This window comes from Mesoplodon densirostris, chromosome 3, assembly GCF_025265405.1.
Source record: "Mesoplodon densirostris isolate mMesDen1 chromosome 3, mMesDen1 primary haplotype, whole genome shotgun sequence".
NCBI classification, from domain to species: Eukaryota; Metazoa; Chordata; class Mammalia; order Artiodactyla; family Ziphiidae; genus Mesoplodon; species Mesoplodon densirostris.
The window spans coordinates 93,035,157-93,053,723 of record NC_082663.1 but is presented as its reverse complement, the minus strand read 5'-3'; the positions used below and the strand labels follow the sequence as shown (position 1 = coordinate 93,053,723).

General features: G+C 40.9%; 1 protein-coding gene across 1 annotated transcript in view; it reads right to left on the bottom strand.

Annotated features, from left to right (window-relative positions):
• The window catches only part of CAMK4 (calcium/calmodulin dependent protein kinase IV), a 228,374-nt gene that overhangs the window by 959 nt on the left and 208,848 nt on the right, over positions 1-18,567 (bottom strand). The window contains exons 8-10 of the mRNA XM_060091843.1: positions 9,839-9,914; positions 4,697-4,823; positions 663-815 (exon numbers count right to left, since the gene is read on the bottom strand). Coding sequence (XP_059947826.1) covers positions 663-815; positions 4,697-4,823; positions 9,839-9,914 — 356 coding nt within the window. The remainder of the gene's footprint in view (positions 1-662; positions 816-4,696; positions 4,824-9,838; positions 9,915-18,567) is intronic.

The following is an 18,567-nucleotide window of genomic DNA, read 5'->3' as shown; positions in this document are numbered from 1 at the left end:
CCCTGTATGTATAGCTAGTCCTAAATTCCATTAAGTAAGAGAAAAGCACCTAATTTCTATTCCATATACATTCTATAAAAAGAGATATGTTTTGGTAGATAATTTTCCCTATCACTTGGATTATTTTAATTTTTACCAAGTATAATTATTTGCCTATGTAATAAAACATAGTTTTAAAATTTTTTTCCCAATTTTTGCATATTCAGAAAGTAGACAACTTTCTGAGTAAATGTTTCCTGAACAATGCTGTTCAAGCAGTTCAGGCTTAATTAAATGAGAAGCAATGATAATGGATTTGTTTGGTGAGAAAAGCTCAACATAACACATTTCCCTTTATTAACAATGAATTCTGGGAATTCCCTGGCGGTCCAGTGGTTAAGACTCGGCACTTTCACTAAGATCCCACAAGCCGAGTGGTGCAGTGCCCCCCACTCCAAAAAAAACCCCAAAACAAAAAACCCTACAATGAATTCTTATGAGAGGATAACAGAACTACAATTGACTTTATACCAGCACTGTTGGGATTTCAAAGCAGGATTTTTCCTGGTACCACAGGAGATGAATAATAGTATTAGATAAATAATAGTGGAATTATCTTTGATCATCAAGATATGAGAGAAATCTTTTTTTAAAAAAAATAAAACAAATAAATGCCATCTAACCTTGAGCTTGCGCCGGGCATTGAATTCTTGGAGCTTCTTTTGAGCTGTATCCATGTGTACAAAATTGGCTGCTTTACCTGTGACCCACGGGTGCTGGAGAGCTTGGAAGGTAGTCAGCCTTTTCTTAGGATCCAACACAATTAATTTTCTGACCTGAAATGATAAAGAACCATAGTCTTCTTAGGGAGATTTTTATGGTGACCTGGGCTTGCCCCTCAGCTCGTGAACTTCTAGGTCTTATTTAATTTCCTTGTCAGTACACTAAATATACATTAAACAATTTTTTTAAGTCCCCAGAGGTCACTGGAGAGATGGCTTCAGGTAGCAGTAGCTGAGGAATCTGAGAGTGGTGTGCATAGGCTACCTGAGAGCCCAAACTGGTGGACAGCTTGCCCACAGAGGTCAAAGAAACAAGTCCTGCCTTGCCTGTAGACTGGAAGTTCTTTGAATGAGAACCAGCATCTGAATAATTCTCGGCTGCACTTCACATCACTTAGAACTCAGAGCTTAAAATACACACCAATGGAGACGGAATCGTTCATGCATCCATCATTCTTTCTATGGGAATTGAATGGCAAACAATAGGGGCAGTATCATAGCCCTTATGATTATACCATAAGTCTATCATGAAGTTAATAGCTCTCTCTAATCCCTTGAGGGTACTTGAAGGAATAAGCCAAGAGCTGGGGTAAAAGCCTATTTAGAGTCAAAGAAAGGGTGTCAGTAGCTTGGGGGTATGATTTGTTTAAAGGACTGAATTCAAACCAATGGTAGCCCATTCTGGGAGGTTTACCCCTGCTTGTGAGGATGAGCAGACAATAAATTGCCAGGAAGATCAACAACCAAAATAATCCCCAGCCCTAGGCTCAGAAGGGGTGACCTGGAATGAGGCAGACTATTTGGAGTCAGGAAGCATGTTCAAGTCCTAACTTATTCAAAGTCTGTAACTACTTTTGTGACCTTAGACAAAGACCACATGTGAGTTGGGTGACTATGGACACTCTCCTGGGCCCTTTCTTACATGACCTCATTTCCACCCTAATTCCTTTGTATCAATAAATACATTCTTATAGACATATAACATTAAAAAAACCCCCAAAACTCATGTAACCCTGTCCATAACCTTATCAATTAGTAACTATTAGCTCCAATTCATAAATGAGGGATGGAAGGAAGCTCAGAAAGATTTAGTGACTTGTGTAAGGTCAGACAACTCGTAACTGGTGGGGGCTATACTCAAACTCTGGTCTTAGAGTTTGTCTCATGGCCAGTACACCATAGTGCCTCCAAGGTAGTCAGCCTCTCTGGGTTTCAGTCTGCCAATATGTAAAATGAGGGGCTTTGGATGATTTAAGGCATAAGATCTTTTCTAACTCTAATAACCTAAGAACTGAACACAGGCTAACAAAATCAGGCAGCTAGTCAAATGAAGAATGAATATCTGGTTCTCCTTTCACTTCCTTTTTGTAGCATTTGCAAAGAAATGTGTGTGGTGGGTAGAGACACTGAATTTGTAAAGGGCAGAGATGTGAGACTGCTTAGTCTTAAAATCAGAGAGGAGGTGGAGGGAGATAAAGATAATTAAGAAAAAGAATGCACAGTAGTAATACAAATTTGATAGTAGAGCTATCATCTGTTGAACACATATACTAATAATTTTATGTAAATGATGCCTAATCCTTACACCATCCCTGACAGTTAGATATTTCCCTCTCATTTTCTAATCATCTGTTTCCTCTTATCATTACCATCCTCCTCCTCATGAAAAGAATTTACTGAAAGCCAGTATGTACCAAAATTTTATATGTCATCATTAATCTTTACATTTGAAGATACTGATGCACCGAATTATTAAGAAACTTGCTGAAGATTAGAGAGATCCAGTGACCTTGCCAGGATTCAAACCCAAAGCCTTGCCATTATCCTATGGTTCCTCTTAATAGCCCAACTCCCCACTCATTGGCACCATAGCCTCTGCTCATGACAGAACAGATGCAGGTTTTGCCAATAAGTACACATTATGAGGCTCAATGATTGCTTTAGTTCTGAAGTTTTATAAATTTATTAACCAACAGGAGGTCTAGCTGAATGAAGGAACGTCACAGCTAACCCTCTTATCCATTTAATTTTTATGAGGGATAAAAAGAAATGGAAGGAGGACTAAATAATGGGGTTATTATTGAGTTAGTTGGTGGTGATTACTTATTATGTACTATATCCCTTAATTCTTCTAAAGACCTAGAGATAGGTACTGGTATCATCCCAGAGAAGAAAACTAAAGCACAGAGACGTTAGGCTAGCCCAAGGTCATACCTATAAATTATAAGAGGGGGGGTCACTTGAATCCAGGCATGTCAGACTTTAAGAATCCTTGGTCTGTTTCCTGATTCATGGTTTCATTCAACAAATATTTATTGAGCCTGTACTTTATGTCCATATGGTACTAAGATCTGGGCACACATGCTTCACCCTCTCCCCGAGCTTACAATCTAATTAAGGAACACCTTTGAGCAAGTATATAGACATGATGACCATCATGAGAAGGGAAGTCTAGGGGGCAGAGGAACAAGTGGCAGAACGAATGAACCAATTGTGAGAAGAATGGCCTGCTGAAGACGAAATCTCCCAGAGAATGCCAAATGGCAGCCACGGCTTGAAGATAAGAGTTACCCATGTAAAGACGTGTGTATGTGTATGCAGTGGTGGGGAGGAAGGAGGAAAGAATATCACAAAGCAGAAGAAAGAGCAATGGCCCATACCCAGAGCTACATTGATGAGGGACTGGAAGTCTAGTGCTCTGGAGGAAAGAGAGATCAAGGGAGAGTGATGTGAAATGAGTGGCACAAGAGAGGGTGACACTTATTTATAAAACCATTCCTCTGGATCCTGTGTGGAGAGTGTACTTGAGAAGAGCACAAGAAGAGGCAAGGAGACCAGGTAGGAGGTTGTGACCGTGAACCAGGAGAGGATGGGGCTTGGACTAGGCAGTTGTAGTGGAGGTGGAGAGAAGTGGACGGATTCAAGAGATGTTTAGGAGTGTGGGCCCTGACATGAGGGAGGAGTTGGGATGACACATTCCCATATCACACACACGGCCTCTCTTTCACAATCATGTTGGAAAATCCGTGACCTGTAGGAAATCTGTTTTCATGAAAGAACACAGATGGACAGGAGGGAAAAGAGCACTGGATAAGGGGTCTGGAAATCTGGATCCTTAGTTCCTAACAATGCCTTTCTGCTGAGAAGCTGTGTGAACTTGGACAGTCATTTCACTTCTCTGGGCCTTATCAAACTCATCTTTAAAATGCAGGGAAGATTAGATGACTCCTAAGATCCCTTGGAGATCTAACTTATGATTCAGAAGTCAGCTTTTAGTTATTTCTGCACGATTTCTCTCCAGAGGATTGATGGTAAATGTTTCAATTACACCCTAGTATCCTCTTTATTTTAGAACAGGTGGGTCATCTCCCTAGAGGGTATGTGTTTCCTGAATGCAAACAAACTTCAATGTTACCTGAAGTGAGAAGCCAAGTAAAACAAACAAAAAACCCAACAAAACGTACAGTGTAACTTGTGTAATGATAATCATGCACGATGGGATTTGTGTTACTATCAGGATATTTTAATAAGTTTGAACATTTCAAGAAGCAATGTTGTTTTATTCAAAGTAAAACTAATCTAGGTGATAGCAAGCCATTTTAAAACAGAATTCTTCTGTGTAAATTATGTTTGGATTCACTCAGCATAGCTGTCTTCATAAGCAAGGTTCTGCATTGACTAGATGGTAAAAACTCATTAATTAATATGCCATAATTTGTGATAATTCAGCTAGAGATGAATCAAACATATCTTTTTCATTATCTATAAGGAAAATGCATTCGTGTGCATTGTTTCATTAAAAATACTTTATAATTAAAAAGAAATAAGCTATTAAGAGGGGTTGATTTAAAAAATGGCACTGCCCATTAATTAGATAAAAATGAATGCAAGGGATTTTATTTCATTTTGCTTCATTTTGTTTTGGTCACACTTACCAAATCCTTGGCATTTAGAGATACTTCATCCCACCAGGGGGAGATAAAGTAATATTCACAGTTCAGAATTCTCCTAAACATGAACTGATCGCCTCTTTCATCATAGAATGGTTCAAATCCACAAAGTCTAGACGGACAAAAGATAGAGAATAAAATGTCTTTAAAAAGCCTAAGCATATTTCACCAATTTTTTGCAGAAATTCAAGACTGTCCTTTTTCACAGCTTTCTGTTATGAATGTAATCGCTCAGTTTAAGTAAGTAATCACCTTCTTACAATTCACTTTTGATTATATAAACACACAGTCATGTCTTCAGGAAGTAAGAATAGATACAAAACCAATTTAAGATTTCTACAAAAAGTTATAATCATATTAATAATTATGACACAAAACAACAATAATAGCTAACACTATTATAGGCATTATGCTATAGTGCTATTTCCATGGATTTTTTTTTTTTTTGCGATACATGGGCCTCTCACTGTTGTGGCCTCTCCCGCTGAGGAGCACAGGCTCCGGACGCGCAGGCTTAGCGGCCATGGCTCATGGGCCTAGCCGCTCCATGGCATGTGGGATCTTCCCGGACCGGGGCACGAACCCGTGTCCCCTGAATCGGCAGGCGGACTCTCAACCCCTGTGCCACCAGGGAAGCCCTCCATGGATATTTTTCCACCAGGAATTGAGAAGATAGATTGACTAGAATTCCAATTGATTACAAAACAGAAAAGTTAGGATTTTGAGAATAAAAAGGTTAAAAGGTGTTTTTTTTGTTTTTGTTTTTGTTTTTGCGGTATGTGGGCCTCTCACTGCTGTGGCCTCTCCCATTGTGGAGCACAGGCTCCGGATGCGCAGGCTCAGCGGCCATGGCTCATGGGCCCAGCCGCTCCGCGGCATGTGGGATCTTCCCGGACCGGGGCATGAACCCGTGTCCCCTGCATCGGCAGGCGGACTCTCAACCACTGCGCCACCTGGGAAGCCCGAGAAAAGTTTTTAGTTGTTTTTATTCAGCCCTTTTCACTTGAATTCTTCCATAGAGATGAATAAAATATTCGATTTCCATCCCATTCCAGTTTGGATTTCAGAGTGAACAAACACAAGAGCTAACACTATTGTCAGGGAATGGCCTTTTAAAACTTACTACAGTGAGCAGCTGCAGCCAGCAGAGGTGAGCAGCCTAGCGTTAGCTCAACCTGGTAAGTGACCCTCACTTTTGCACATCTTAAAGACATCTCACTATGTTCACCTTCATCTTCCGTCACGGGTCAGCATAAAATGTATGAGAAAAGTGGGAGAAAAGAAACAGAGAACCATCTCTGGCATCCTAAAGAGAGAGAGGAAAAGTGAGTTGCTGGTCTGGGACCACCAAGCCTCTACTTTTTATAAGTGGGTGGAGGTACTGAAATCACTAAAGACCAAAAGGGAACTATTTTTTTAAAAGTCCCTGCTAGGGCATGTGTTGCATCTGACAAGGAATGAAGGAAAAAGAATGAAAAACATTTCCCCAAATTCTTCCTTCAAACTGGCCAGGTTGCTGCTGAGAATGAAACATTCCAGTGCATCCTAATGTAGTGAGTTTCTAGGAAGAAGCAATTTCTCATGTTCTTTTGCTCAGGGAACATCCTGTTGGGAGAGTCTTTGTTTCTTTCAAATATTGTGGAGCCAGCCAGGAAAAGGCAAGGCTCAGGGAGTGCTGAGGCCTGGGCTGTGCATCCTCCCTCTCCCACTGCAGCAGTCCACGCAGAGAATACTGCTCCAGCAAAAGGAGAGAAGGGAACACAGGTCCACACGTTGCCAAGGAGGCAGTTCAGCCTCACCTGGCCCTCCTCTGCCCTCCAAAACACTAGAAAAACATAGCCTGTTGTTGGCTAGTCATGGAGAAATTGGTCAACTTTCCAGGCTTAGTTTAGGGAACTCTTAATGTTTCCCCTTCTGGAAATCTAGAGAGAAAAATGATAGTTCAGAAGGTACAGTACTCAAATGCCTTTCTTTCCTCTCAGTCATGTCAGCAAGTCTGTGCATTGGTAACATAGGTAAAAAGTTTATCTCATCAGCCTGAAATGTCAAAAATGGAAGAAATGTGACAGAGAGCAGCACGCATGTGTGCACGAGCACATAGACACACACACAGAGTAAGAAAACCCTTTAGAAATGGAAATATTTGAATGCTGACAATGACAATTTAGGAGGATATTAGGATTATAAGGCCTGAAGTGTGACTGTATTACACAGGGTAGCTCCAAGCCATTGAGCAGAACTATATTGTTGAAAGCTGAAGGAGAGAATTTGAATCTCTGATGTTATCTGATTCTGATTTTGACCTGAGAACTGTAGTAGTTAGTTGCTTTTGTCTGTGGGGACAAAGGGTTTTAGTTTAACGCTTTAAACCAAAGAGAGGGACCAGAATTCTTGTAAGAAACAAAATGGCTTTTATTTCCAGGCTTTATTTCTGTCATCCTTAGAAATAGCAAGGTCATAGCACAAAATAGCCTGGTGGAACTCTTAATAATAATAAAGGAGGTACATAAGCCCAATGGCACAATCCACTAGAGAGAATGTTCCAATGAATCTTGCGTAGTGGACTTCATCAATTTTTAATGAACTACAGATTAAATAAAAAGTCCCTAGGCTTAGGGGCTGACATAAGTTGGATCAGAACTAAAGGATATTAGGGGCTTCCCTGGTGGCACAGTGGTTAAGAATCCGCCTGCCAATGCAGGGGACACAGATTCGAGCCCTGGTCCGGGAAGATCCCACATGCCATGGAGCAACTAAGCCCGTGCGCCACAACTACTGAGCCTGTGCGCAAGAGCCTGAGAGCCACAACTACTGAGCCTGCGCTCAAGAGCCTGAGAGCCACAACTACTGAAGCCCATGTGCCTAGAGCCTGTGCTCTGCAATAAGAGAAGCCACCTCAATGAGAAGCCTGGGCACTGGAACGAAGAGTAGCCCCCGTTCGCCACAACTAGAGAAAGCCTGCGTGCAGCAACGAAGACCCAACGCAGCCAAAAATAAATAACTTTATTTTTTTAAAAAAAAGAACTAAAGGATATTAGTTGTGAGCAGCACTGTTATTTTAATTTTGGGGGCTGCTACCACTTATTCAACCAACACCTATAATTAATGGCCTTAAGTGAACTAGGGGAAAGAAACTTGAGAGATTTAAAAAATTATTTTCAGGGTTACAATAAGACGTTTCTCAAATGGCCACAATTTTTTCTCTTCATTTTCCCATGTTAGTGACCATATCATGGAGTTTTACTCATCCCATATTTCAGTTTTTCAAGGCAAATGTTACTAAATTTCCTACCTCCATCTCTGAGTTCTTACACATCCTCAATGCTTCAACCCCTCCCATCACATTTCAACACGAAACTCTAATTGGGTGGGCACATTTACATTTTAGGGGCAAATCTGGAGCATTATTTGTAGTTCGTTTTTCACTTAACATCACTAAGTATGATATGTCACCCACATAATTCAGGAGACAACATTCTTTCACAGCATAAAAGTGATCTTAAATGTAAGCTGAAGGGATTCTATGATGTGGCCTTAGGAATTCATTTTAATGAACTAATAAGCACTTGGTGGGGCAAACAAATTACCGAAAAGTTTTCACTTTCCTAAGAAAAAACATGGTTCCCTAGCTCTCCAAATTCTTCTCAAGCTTTAATACATCCTGGAAACACAGGGAATTGATCACTGAAAATATCTTTTGACATTACATAATAGCAGATGGCTATTTTATGGGCTGCTTTTAAAGATTTTTATGGTTCTTACTGACAAATATATCAATATAAACCCAGGTGAACTTAGAGTTTGCTAACTTGCTTGTGGGTTCTACCCTAGTTACCTTCTTCCTAGTCCATATTACCTAGACACTGCACTTTCTAAGATCACTATTAAATTAACCAAACCAAACCAAACCTCTTCCTACTATGGACTGAATTGTGTTCCCCCCAAATCAATATGTCGAAGCCCTAACCCCCAATGTGATGGTATTTGGAGATGGCGCCTTTGGCAGGTAACAGGGTTAGATGAGGTCATGAGGGTAGGACCTCATGATGGGACCAGTGCCCTTATAAGAAGAGACACCAGAGAGCTTGCTTCCTCTTTCTGCCTTGCGAGGATACAGTGAAAAGGCAGCTGTCTGCAAGCCAGAAGACAGCTCTCACCAGAACCTGACCTACTGGCACCCTGACCTCAGGCTTTCAACCTCCAGAACTACATTTCTGTTGTTTAAGCCACCGAGTCTATGGTATTTTTTTATAAGCGGCCTGAGCTAATTTGCTTTCTTCCCCACCCTTCAAAATCTCTTTACAGATTTGAATATTACAGGTTCCAACAATTAACTCTGCAGTATCCTCTAATTGAAAACCAAATCTACTTGGTTTGAATTAAACTTTGGAACTCACTGATATCTTGCTTTTGTAGTTGTTCTACAACAGCCTTCCTCCCCAGATACTCTTCCACTGTTCTTGATTATTTCCCTTGTATTTGTCTGCAATTCCATCATCTCTTTGGCAAACTGAAACCCCATGTTTATTAGTGGACAGGAGCTCAGGAATGGAGTTGGGGATACCAGAGAGTGAGAGATTTAGCCCATTTTTTTTTCTACCAAAGAACAGGTTTCTCTGAGTTTAGGGTATTAAACTAAAGGTCCTTGAGAACTTAACAGATATAGGAACCAAAACTGATAGCCCAAATGCATTTAAAACATTCCTGATAAGAAACATACCAGTTTGGGATTGCTTCAGAGATTAAACAGCCATTTTCCCCTTAAAAAGGAATAATTAATCATTTGGACAAGATGCACATAAATAAAATAAGTGCAAGTTTAATAGGTGGATTTGTTTCAGGCTCATTACTATCATCAAACAATGAATTGTTCCCCAAATCTGCTATACACTGCATAGCAGAATGAGACACAGCAAAGCCCTAGACAGAAGTTCTGGCCCCAAGAAAATTACAAAATAAAAAGCAATGCTCATTTTCCGAAAATTCCATCAGTAACTACACTTAGTATGTCATAGAAAACCACAAAAAGTCAAAAAGGAATCTTGTTTTTTATGAGGACTATGAGTGACTAGAAAATATTACAGCAAAGGCAAACAGTATGCTTAGAGATTGCTTTTCTTCGCTTACAAGATGTAGGTGATTATTCCTACAGACCACATGTCCACTTCAGGTCCATAGGCACAGCCTCTAAGAATTTCAGGTGCTGCAGAAAGAGTGAAAACTGTATTAAATTACAGTTTAAATTCAATATTCAAATTTTAATAACAAGCAATAGGGAAGAAATGAATTTGTCAACAGAAGCTTCAGAACAGTTTTATAACCAATCTTCTCTCCCCAAACCAAAGTATGAGTCTACAAATTCTTACGTCTATTTTAGTGGGAGACATTATAGTCTCTTCTGTGTTTGGGGTGCATAAAAATAAAGTTATTAAATGTAATATTCTACATCAGAACATCATGATACTGCTCAAATCAGATAGAGCTATATTTCTGCTACAAAGGGAGCTGTGTACATAGAAGAGAAATGAAAGTTTAGCATAGTAAGGGGAAAAAGGCACAATCATGCCGCCTGGGGTGTCCATGAATGTGTGTGTTTGACAACGTGCAGGGCAGGGACTAGGGCAGACAGTGAGGGGACTGGAAAGTCTCTAGTACTGGAAGGTTGGAACAGGAGCTAGGAGGGGCCCTGGCACATGTCTCGGTGCTGAGAACTACACATAGGTCCTCAGAGAGCAGCTGTCCCCAGTCAGTTTGGGATTATGAACTGAGAAAGGGGGCTTCCCTGTGCACAAGGAGGCTGCTCCTATCAGCCCTGCCCACCATTGTGAAAATGGAAGGTCTTCTCAGCCATTAAATGGCCTGGCCCGGTAGTATAGAATAGTGAGATCTTCCATGATTTTATTACCTTAGAGCCGTGAAAATGGAGAGTTAACTGGGTCTAACTGTTTGCACTGAGGATTAGAGGTGTTGTTTGTTTGCCTAACTAACAAAGGAAGAAAAGAAGTAAGAGCTCTACCCTCTACGTAGAAATAGGGCTCAGGTTTAGAGCCCAGAGTAGCCCCTTTCTATTTTGAACAAAAGTGCTGTCTGTAGGTGTCAGCAGGGCCCCTGAGGAAGGAGCTGATAGATGAATGCTGAGGGCTCCTTGAGGGAGGCCTTGGGGACAGGGGCACCACACTCCTCCTCCCCTCAGGGGGGCAGGAGAGCAGGATCCCTTGTCTATGCAGCCTGGGAATGTCAATATTGGTGGAGATTGTCAAAGTGAGCTCCTAAAGGAAGCTGTTCTCATGGGACTCTGAATTTAATTTACAGGAAGGAACACAGCAGATTTTCCACTGATGTCTTCCCATTCTATCCCCTTCTCTCCATTCTTTTCCAACCAGAATATTCTCTTCATATTTTATGTAGAAACTGTGTTACATAAAATATAGGAGATGAAGAGCCCGTGTAATGATTATGTGCATTCTAGCACTCTGAGAAGCAATTCAGCAAGATGCACCCATTGAGGAACTGGATCTGGGGCCAAGAAGTTTTTCTCATCTATGAGCAAATTATTCCTAGAATATTTTCCTTTTAAGAGTTAATTAACATAATTAAGAAAAATGCACGCTCAAAGCCAACACCATTCTTTCTGTCAGGTTGGCTTCCGTTTCTAGAGCCATCTGTACCCACAGACAGTTCCTTTGGGCCACAGCAGCCCCCGCACTGAACTCCTACTCGAAAATGCTTTGCTCATCATAGTGCAAAGGGAACTGAGGTTCAGCTGCCACTTTCAGAAGGGCTGCTACTGTCAGGGAGCTGAACACATGCATATTTGGCATGCACAGTTAGTACCATATGCCCTTCCCCACTCCAGGTATCCACATCCATGAAGCGTTACCAAGTCTCATACTGACATTTCAACATAAACACAGAGATATGTTGGGGACAGTCTTACATTTCCTGGGTCTTGGTTTTTACCTCTAGTAAATGAATTGAACTAGCTAACTTCCAAGTTTACTTTGAGTTTTAGCCGCTGTGATGTACATAAAGGGATAGTTATTAGAGTTTAAGCAAGAAGAGAGGACAAGCACTCCTGCTACAGAACCTGCTGAAATCCCATCCCTCCCACTGGAGTGCCTACTGTGTCTGCCGCCCTGCAGGCACCTATCCTGTCAGCTCCAGTGAAATGAAACCTCCCGTCCTGTACTGTGCAGAGGTCAGCACGCTGTCTGGAAGGTCAGGTGCTCTCTCAGGCCATCCTCCATAGCTCCCAGGCCAAGGGCCCCAAACGAAGTGAATACTATGGAACAAAAGCCTTTCTGAATCCACTTTAGAGGGCATCTGGGTTTCTTACCTGATATGGCAATATCTGATCTCCCTTCACAGCACTAGGTGCAACCTGACTCTCCAAAGGCAATTTATTTCCTTGTAAGACCTTATGCTGCAATGTGAGTAAACTGGTGGTGTGAAAAGCTAGACTTTCCATAGTGAGGTTAACTGAGACGAAGGGAATATAGAACATTTTTCCCCTCCGTAATAAATTCCTCTTAAAAAGAAATTTTTTAATGAATTTATCCTATTGAATATTTACTAATCCTAATATAAAATTTGGGTGAAACACGCCTAAATTCCTAGACACAATTAGATACCAATTCACAGTAACCTTTAAAAATTTTCACTCATTAGTTAATAAGACCTTGACTTCAGAACCAGCAGAACACACCCTTGTAATCTATCTGAACCCTTTCCAAGAGCCAAAAGCTTTTCTAGAATACATTTCAGATGCTGGCACGCCAGCGCTTCAAGTCTCCTAGGTATCAAATGTCCTTGAAGGTAATTCTACAGATTTGTGATTTTCTTAGAGTGAGAAATAGTTGACTACTTCCAATTCAGTTCAAGAAAAGGCATCAACTAGTGCAACTATTAATGCTATAAGCACTTCTGGATGTCCTTCATATATTTCCTTACCTCATTGCCAAAACAAACAAACAAACAAATGCAAAATGGGGGGATAAAACAATTCAAGGTGTAATACAGTTTTTAAAAATGTATTTTAAGTGATTTAGAATCATCTTTTCAGAAATAGTCAATAATCATTTATTGATTTTCCTGGCTGTCTTCTAAGTAGATCCAAGTTTTCTGCCACTTCCTAAAGTTATCTTATCATTTATGTTATTGCTCATTAAACACTAAATGCTACAGAACTCCCAGGACACTTCACACTCCAATATCTAACAATTGAAGGTACATATAAAGATTGGAATGAATTATGTTTTATTAAATAAAATCACTGTAACTGAAAATGGTTCTAAGATAAGAAGTATCAGGTATAGCCTGTGACACACTGATTGGTGCTAGGTTTTCCCTCTTTTCCTAAAGTCCTAGGAGAAGAACAGAGGGATAATTTAGGTCACTTTATTTTGTCAATGCCCTAGATGAGCTTTATGATCCCTTCCTACCTATGGAGTTAAAACTACAGAGTGGCATTCGTTATCAGAAGACTTTTTCAAACTACTGTTAACTGTTTTGAGACAAATCCAAGGGAGACTAAGGTGAATGAAATCAACAGGTTCACTCACTCACTCATTTAATAATTTAATTTATAATAAATTTAATAAATTAATATATCATGAACTATTTGTTAAGCACATGCTGTATGACAGATACTGTTGGGTGGTGCTGGGGAATAATGGGGAGTTACAGAGAACAAGTCTCCATCATCACGGAGCTTACAGTTTGGTGGGGGAGGTAGATGCTGATCAAGAAAACCATACGGGGACTTCCCTGGTGGTCTAGTGGTTAAGACTCGGCATTCCCAATGCAGGGGGCTGGAGTTCCACCCCTGGTCAGGGAACTAGATTCTGCAAGCTGCAACAAAGATGCCTGCGTGCCAAAACTAAGACCTGGCACAGCCAAGTAACTAACTAAATAGTTTTTTTTTAAGTATCCTTAAAAAAGAAGAAGAAGAAGAAAGAAAACCATATGAAGAAACGTAAAGTGGTAACCGGAAGTGCTTGGAGGAAGAGTGTCTCTAATAGAGGGCTGACCTGGTCAGAAAGATGGAGAAATGTGATCAGAGAAAGCAAAGTTTAAACAGATGTAAAAGATCTAGAGAAGTTAACTAGGCAAAGGGGGAGAGGTAGTGGTTGAAAGAGACAGAAGAGGGTTCCAATGGAGAAAGCACACGTAAAGAGACCTTGCGGCAAGAAGGAACAAGGGGCCCTTAGGGAACCGGGGCAGTCAGTGTGGGTGGAGCGTAGCCAGTGTGCGAGGCCCGGGTGCATCCAGCGCCTGGGAGGCAGGTCCAGGCCAGACTGCAGATTCCACTAGGTCAGGGGTTTTTTTTTGTTTGTTTGTTTTTAAATTCTCTCCTACACTTTCATTTTAACCATTCAAAACATATGGGAAATATAGCCAATATTTTATAATAACTATAAATGGAGTATAATCTGTAAAAATTTTGAATCACTATTTTGTACACCTGAAACTAATATAATATTGTCAATCAACTCTATCTCAATTGCAAAATGGAAAAAAAATCTATTTTCATCTTAAAGCCTGAATCTGACTTTACAAAACTACTCTCCCGCCCACCACAGCTGAGGGAAAAACACTGTGGAGCTTACACTGTAGAGGCTTATCTTAAATTCATAGTTTTCTGGGGGCCACAAAAATCCATGGCATCTTTAGCACAGCGTCTAGAAGTCTCTCTAAGCTTTGCCTCTGGGGAGTGAGCAGTTTGGAAGGAGGAAGGAGAGGGATTTATCTGCTAGAAGCAGAAGAGCAGTGTTTGGAAATTCTCTGCTTCTTCCTGGTTCCTAACTTGGCCTAGGAACCTGGAGGAGAATGCCTTCAGGGTAGCGTCCTATAGGTGGTAGCAAGTGCACACAGCCAGGCAGACTCCAAACTTGTGCTTTTCTTAGCATATGTACCATGTGTGGTCCTTTGTGACGGTGTCACATACACTTGGCAAGAATGAGGCACAACCTTTTTAACATTGTCAAGTGCAATTTTTGCTTTGACAACAGAGAAGACAGGCGATGTCCCAGTGCTACATGTTATAACAAAGGTATGCAATGGATCAGACTGTGATACAGTTGAGATGCTTCCAGAGGGGGTTGCCTCTGGCTAGGAGCAGCCTTGTCACTTTACTACAGTGAATCTCAGAATACTGTCAATTCTTGCATGCCATGCTGTGGAAGCTTGAGAATGACAGAGGAGGCATTTGAAGCCCCTGTCACATTAGTTATTTATAACTTGCTCGTGTAGAGCAAGAAAAAAGTTTGAAGGATGTTTTGAAACACAAGTGATAGGCTCTTTATGTTCCAATATGCACCTTTTCTATTTTCCTTGGCTCTTGATCTTTTACACAGCAAATATCAGGCAATCCAACTCTCACCTGATGTTTTTCATTTTAGCTGTTAAAAAAGTCTTCCTTGCCACATGAATTGTATGACATTTCTCTTTGTATAAATCTTATAAATGGGTGAAGAAAGAGCCTGTTTATTTTCCTCACTTTACTTTTTAATTTTTTAAAATAATACCCTGAAGAGAAAATCAAATATGTGAGAACACCTAGTGCTTTCAGAAGAGGAAAAAAGAAACACGACTTATTTTAATTACCCTGTGAAAGTTTCATTTCTATGGAATTCACTTTTCTATGATTCCATTGAGCTCTCCCATCTTGGAGTAATCACTGTTTGTTCCAAATCTTAATCATACCAAGTCTCCTGGTCACTTTAAAGCTGTGATGGATGCTGGCTGAGGGACAGCAAAGGAGTGTTAACTGTTGAAAAGCTGCCTTTCCATTTTTTGTGGGATAAGGTAGAGTATAAATAAATAAACCATATAAATAAATTAACCCAACTCATCCTAATATTAACATTATGTAAGAATCTTTTTATATGATGCAGATATAAAGATATAATATGCAGATATAAAGTAACGGACTTAGCATTCAAACTCTGTCTCATGTGTTAAGTATGGCAAATACAGTGTTTTTCTCCAAAGACGCTATACACATTACTGATAATTATCAATAATAATTCTTTTGAAACTTTTAATGTTTATTTTATGCATATCCTTCCTGTAGCAAACATTCTAAAATGGAACATTTTGTGGGTGTTCAGGGCCCAAATAATATGTTTTAAGCAAGTCTTCTACCCACTTGCTATCAATCACCTCTCCCTTTAGACCTCTTTTCCTCCCATCATTCCACCCTCACATATGTAATAATAGAGCTGAATCCTCACGGCATGTGAACTCTCCGGCACAGTTGGTTCTGTTCTTGAAGTAGTCTCTTACAATTATAAGGAAGTGGGCACAGAAAATGATTTGTGATATTGAGACCCAGAAGTTAAGGATTAACAGTACATTAAAAGATTGCCTCTCCACTAAAATGAGCAAGAGAAGTGAGGGGATGATGTTGGTGACAATCTCTTTAGACTCAATTTTATCAGCCATCTCAGGCCAAAATATACTTGGTTAACTTTGATTTAACTGAGTGGTTGTCCTAAACTTACTTTATACATATAGAATGTATACACAGATTTTGTGGTAATATTATTTAATACCATATGGGTGATGAAGAAATTTGTAGGACTCTTCCTCCCCTCTCCTTGTTGATAACCCTAAATCCCGAGAGATGAGTCAATCAGCTTTTATGACCATTTCCCAAGCTAGGGAGGCAGCCCCTTATATTGGTGACAGCTTTAGATGTTAGAACATTGTTTTGTGTGTATTGAGCCTCAAATCTGTGCTTTACAACATATATTCATGATTTCTTCTTTTTTTTTTTTTTTTTTTTTTGGCGGTACGCAGGCCTCTCAGTGTTGTGGCCTCTCCCGTTGCGGAGCACAGGCTCCGGACACGCAGGCTCAGCGGCCATGGCTCACAGGCCCAGCCGCTCCGTGGCATGTGAGATCCTCCCAGACCGGGGCACGAACCCATGTCCCCTGCATCGGCAGGCGGACTCTCAACCACTGCTCCACCAGGGAAGCCCCTATTCATGATTTCTAATTCTGTCTTGTGGAGCTTCTACTATTTGACAGTCTCAGTGATAATGTGGTTTCTTCTCTTCTCTCTGGCCTCCTAATGGTGATGTTGCCCAGGGATCAGTGGGGGTCATTTCCTTTTCTGCTTTGGTGAGGCTAGATAGTTTCATGACTTTAAATAGCATTTATATGTTGATAATGCCCACATTTATATCAACAGCCATGCCCTTGCTCCTGAATTTCAGACATATACACCCCTCTGCCCACATGTCACCTCCACTTGGATGTCTAACAGGCATCTCAAAATCAACAAGCCCCAAACCTGTTGCTTCAGAAGTCTTCTTCATCTCACTTAATGTTAGCTATATCTTTCTAGCTGGAGCTCTCTGATCCCTTCTCCGGTCGACTCTTTCCCGCCTACTGTTTCTTGCCTCTGTCCCCTCTACCTGGAATGTTCTTTCCCTAGATATCCATGTTGCTTGCTCTCTCCCTTACCTCTTTCAAGTCTTTGCTCTTATGTTCCCTTCTCAGGTGAAGCCTTCACTGATCACACCTGTTTAAATATTAACTCAGGCTCCCAGCACTTCCTATCTCCTTTCCCAACTCTATATTCTTCCATAGAAATTATAACCTCTTTTTATATAATTTACACATTTACTTTGTTTATTATTTGTCTTCTCCCACTAAAATGTACCTTTCTTTTTTTGTCTTTTTTTTATTAGTTTCTGCTTTATAACAAAGTTAATCAGTCATACATATACATCCGTTCCCACATCCCTTCCCTCATGCATCTCCCTCCCTCCCACCCTCCCCATCCCACCCCTCCAGGCGGTCACAAAGCACCGAGCTGATCTCCCCATGCTCTGCGGCTGCTTCCCACTATCTATCTACCTCACGTTTGGTAGTGTATACATGTCCATGCCTCTCTTTCGCTTTGTCACAGCTTACACTTCCCCCTCCCCATATCCTCAAGTCCATTCTCAAGTAGGTCTGTGTCTTTATTCCTGTTTTACCCCTAGGTTCTTCTGACATTTTTTTTAAATTCCATATATATGTGTTAGCATACGGTATTTGTCTTTCTCTTTCTGACTTACTTCACTCTGTATGACAGACTCCAGGTCTATCCACCTCATTACAAATAGCTCAGTTTCGTTTCTTTTTATGGCTGAGTAATATTCCATTCTATATATGTGCCACATCTTCTTTATCCATTCATCCGATGATGGACATTTAGGTTGTTTCCAGCTCCGGGCTATTGTGAATAGAGCTGCAATGCACATTTTGGTACATGTCTCTTTTTTTTTTTTTTGCGGTATGCGGGCCTCTCACTGTTGTGGCCTCCCCCGTTGCGGAGCACAGGCTCCGGACGCGCAGGCTCCGGACGCGCAGGCTCAGCGGCCATGGCTCACGGGCCCAGCCGCTCCGCGGCATATGGGATCCTCCCAGACCGGGGCACGAACCCATATCCCCTGCATCGGCAGGTGGACTCTCAACCACTTGCGCCACCAGGGAGGCCCTACATGTCTCTTTTTGAATTATGGTTTTCTCAGGGTATATGCCTAGTAGTGGGATTGCTGGGTCATATGGTAGTTCTATTTTTAGTTTTTTAAGGAACCTCCATACTGTTCTCCATAGTGGCTGTACCAATTCACATTCCCACCAGCAGTGCAAGAGTGTTCCCTTTTCTCCACACCCTCTCCAGCATTTATTGTTTCTAGATTTCTTGATGATGGCCATTCTGACTGGTGTGAGATGATATCTCATTGTAGTTTTGATTTGCATTTCTCTAATGATTAATGATGTTGAGCATTCTTTCATGTGTTTGTTGGCAGTCTGTATATCTTCTTTGGAGAAATGCCTATTTAAGTCTTCTGCCCATTT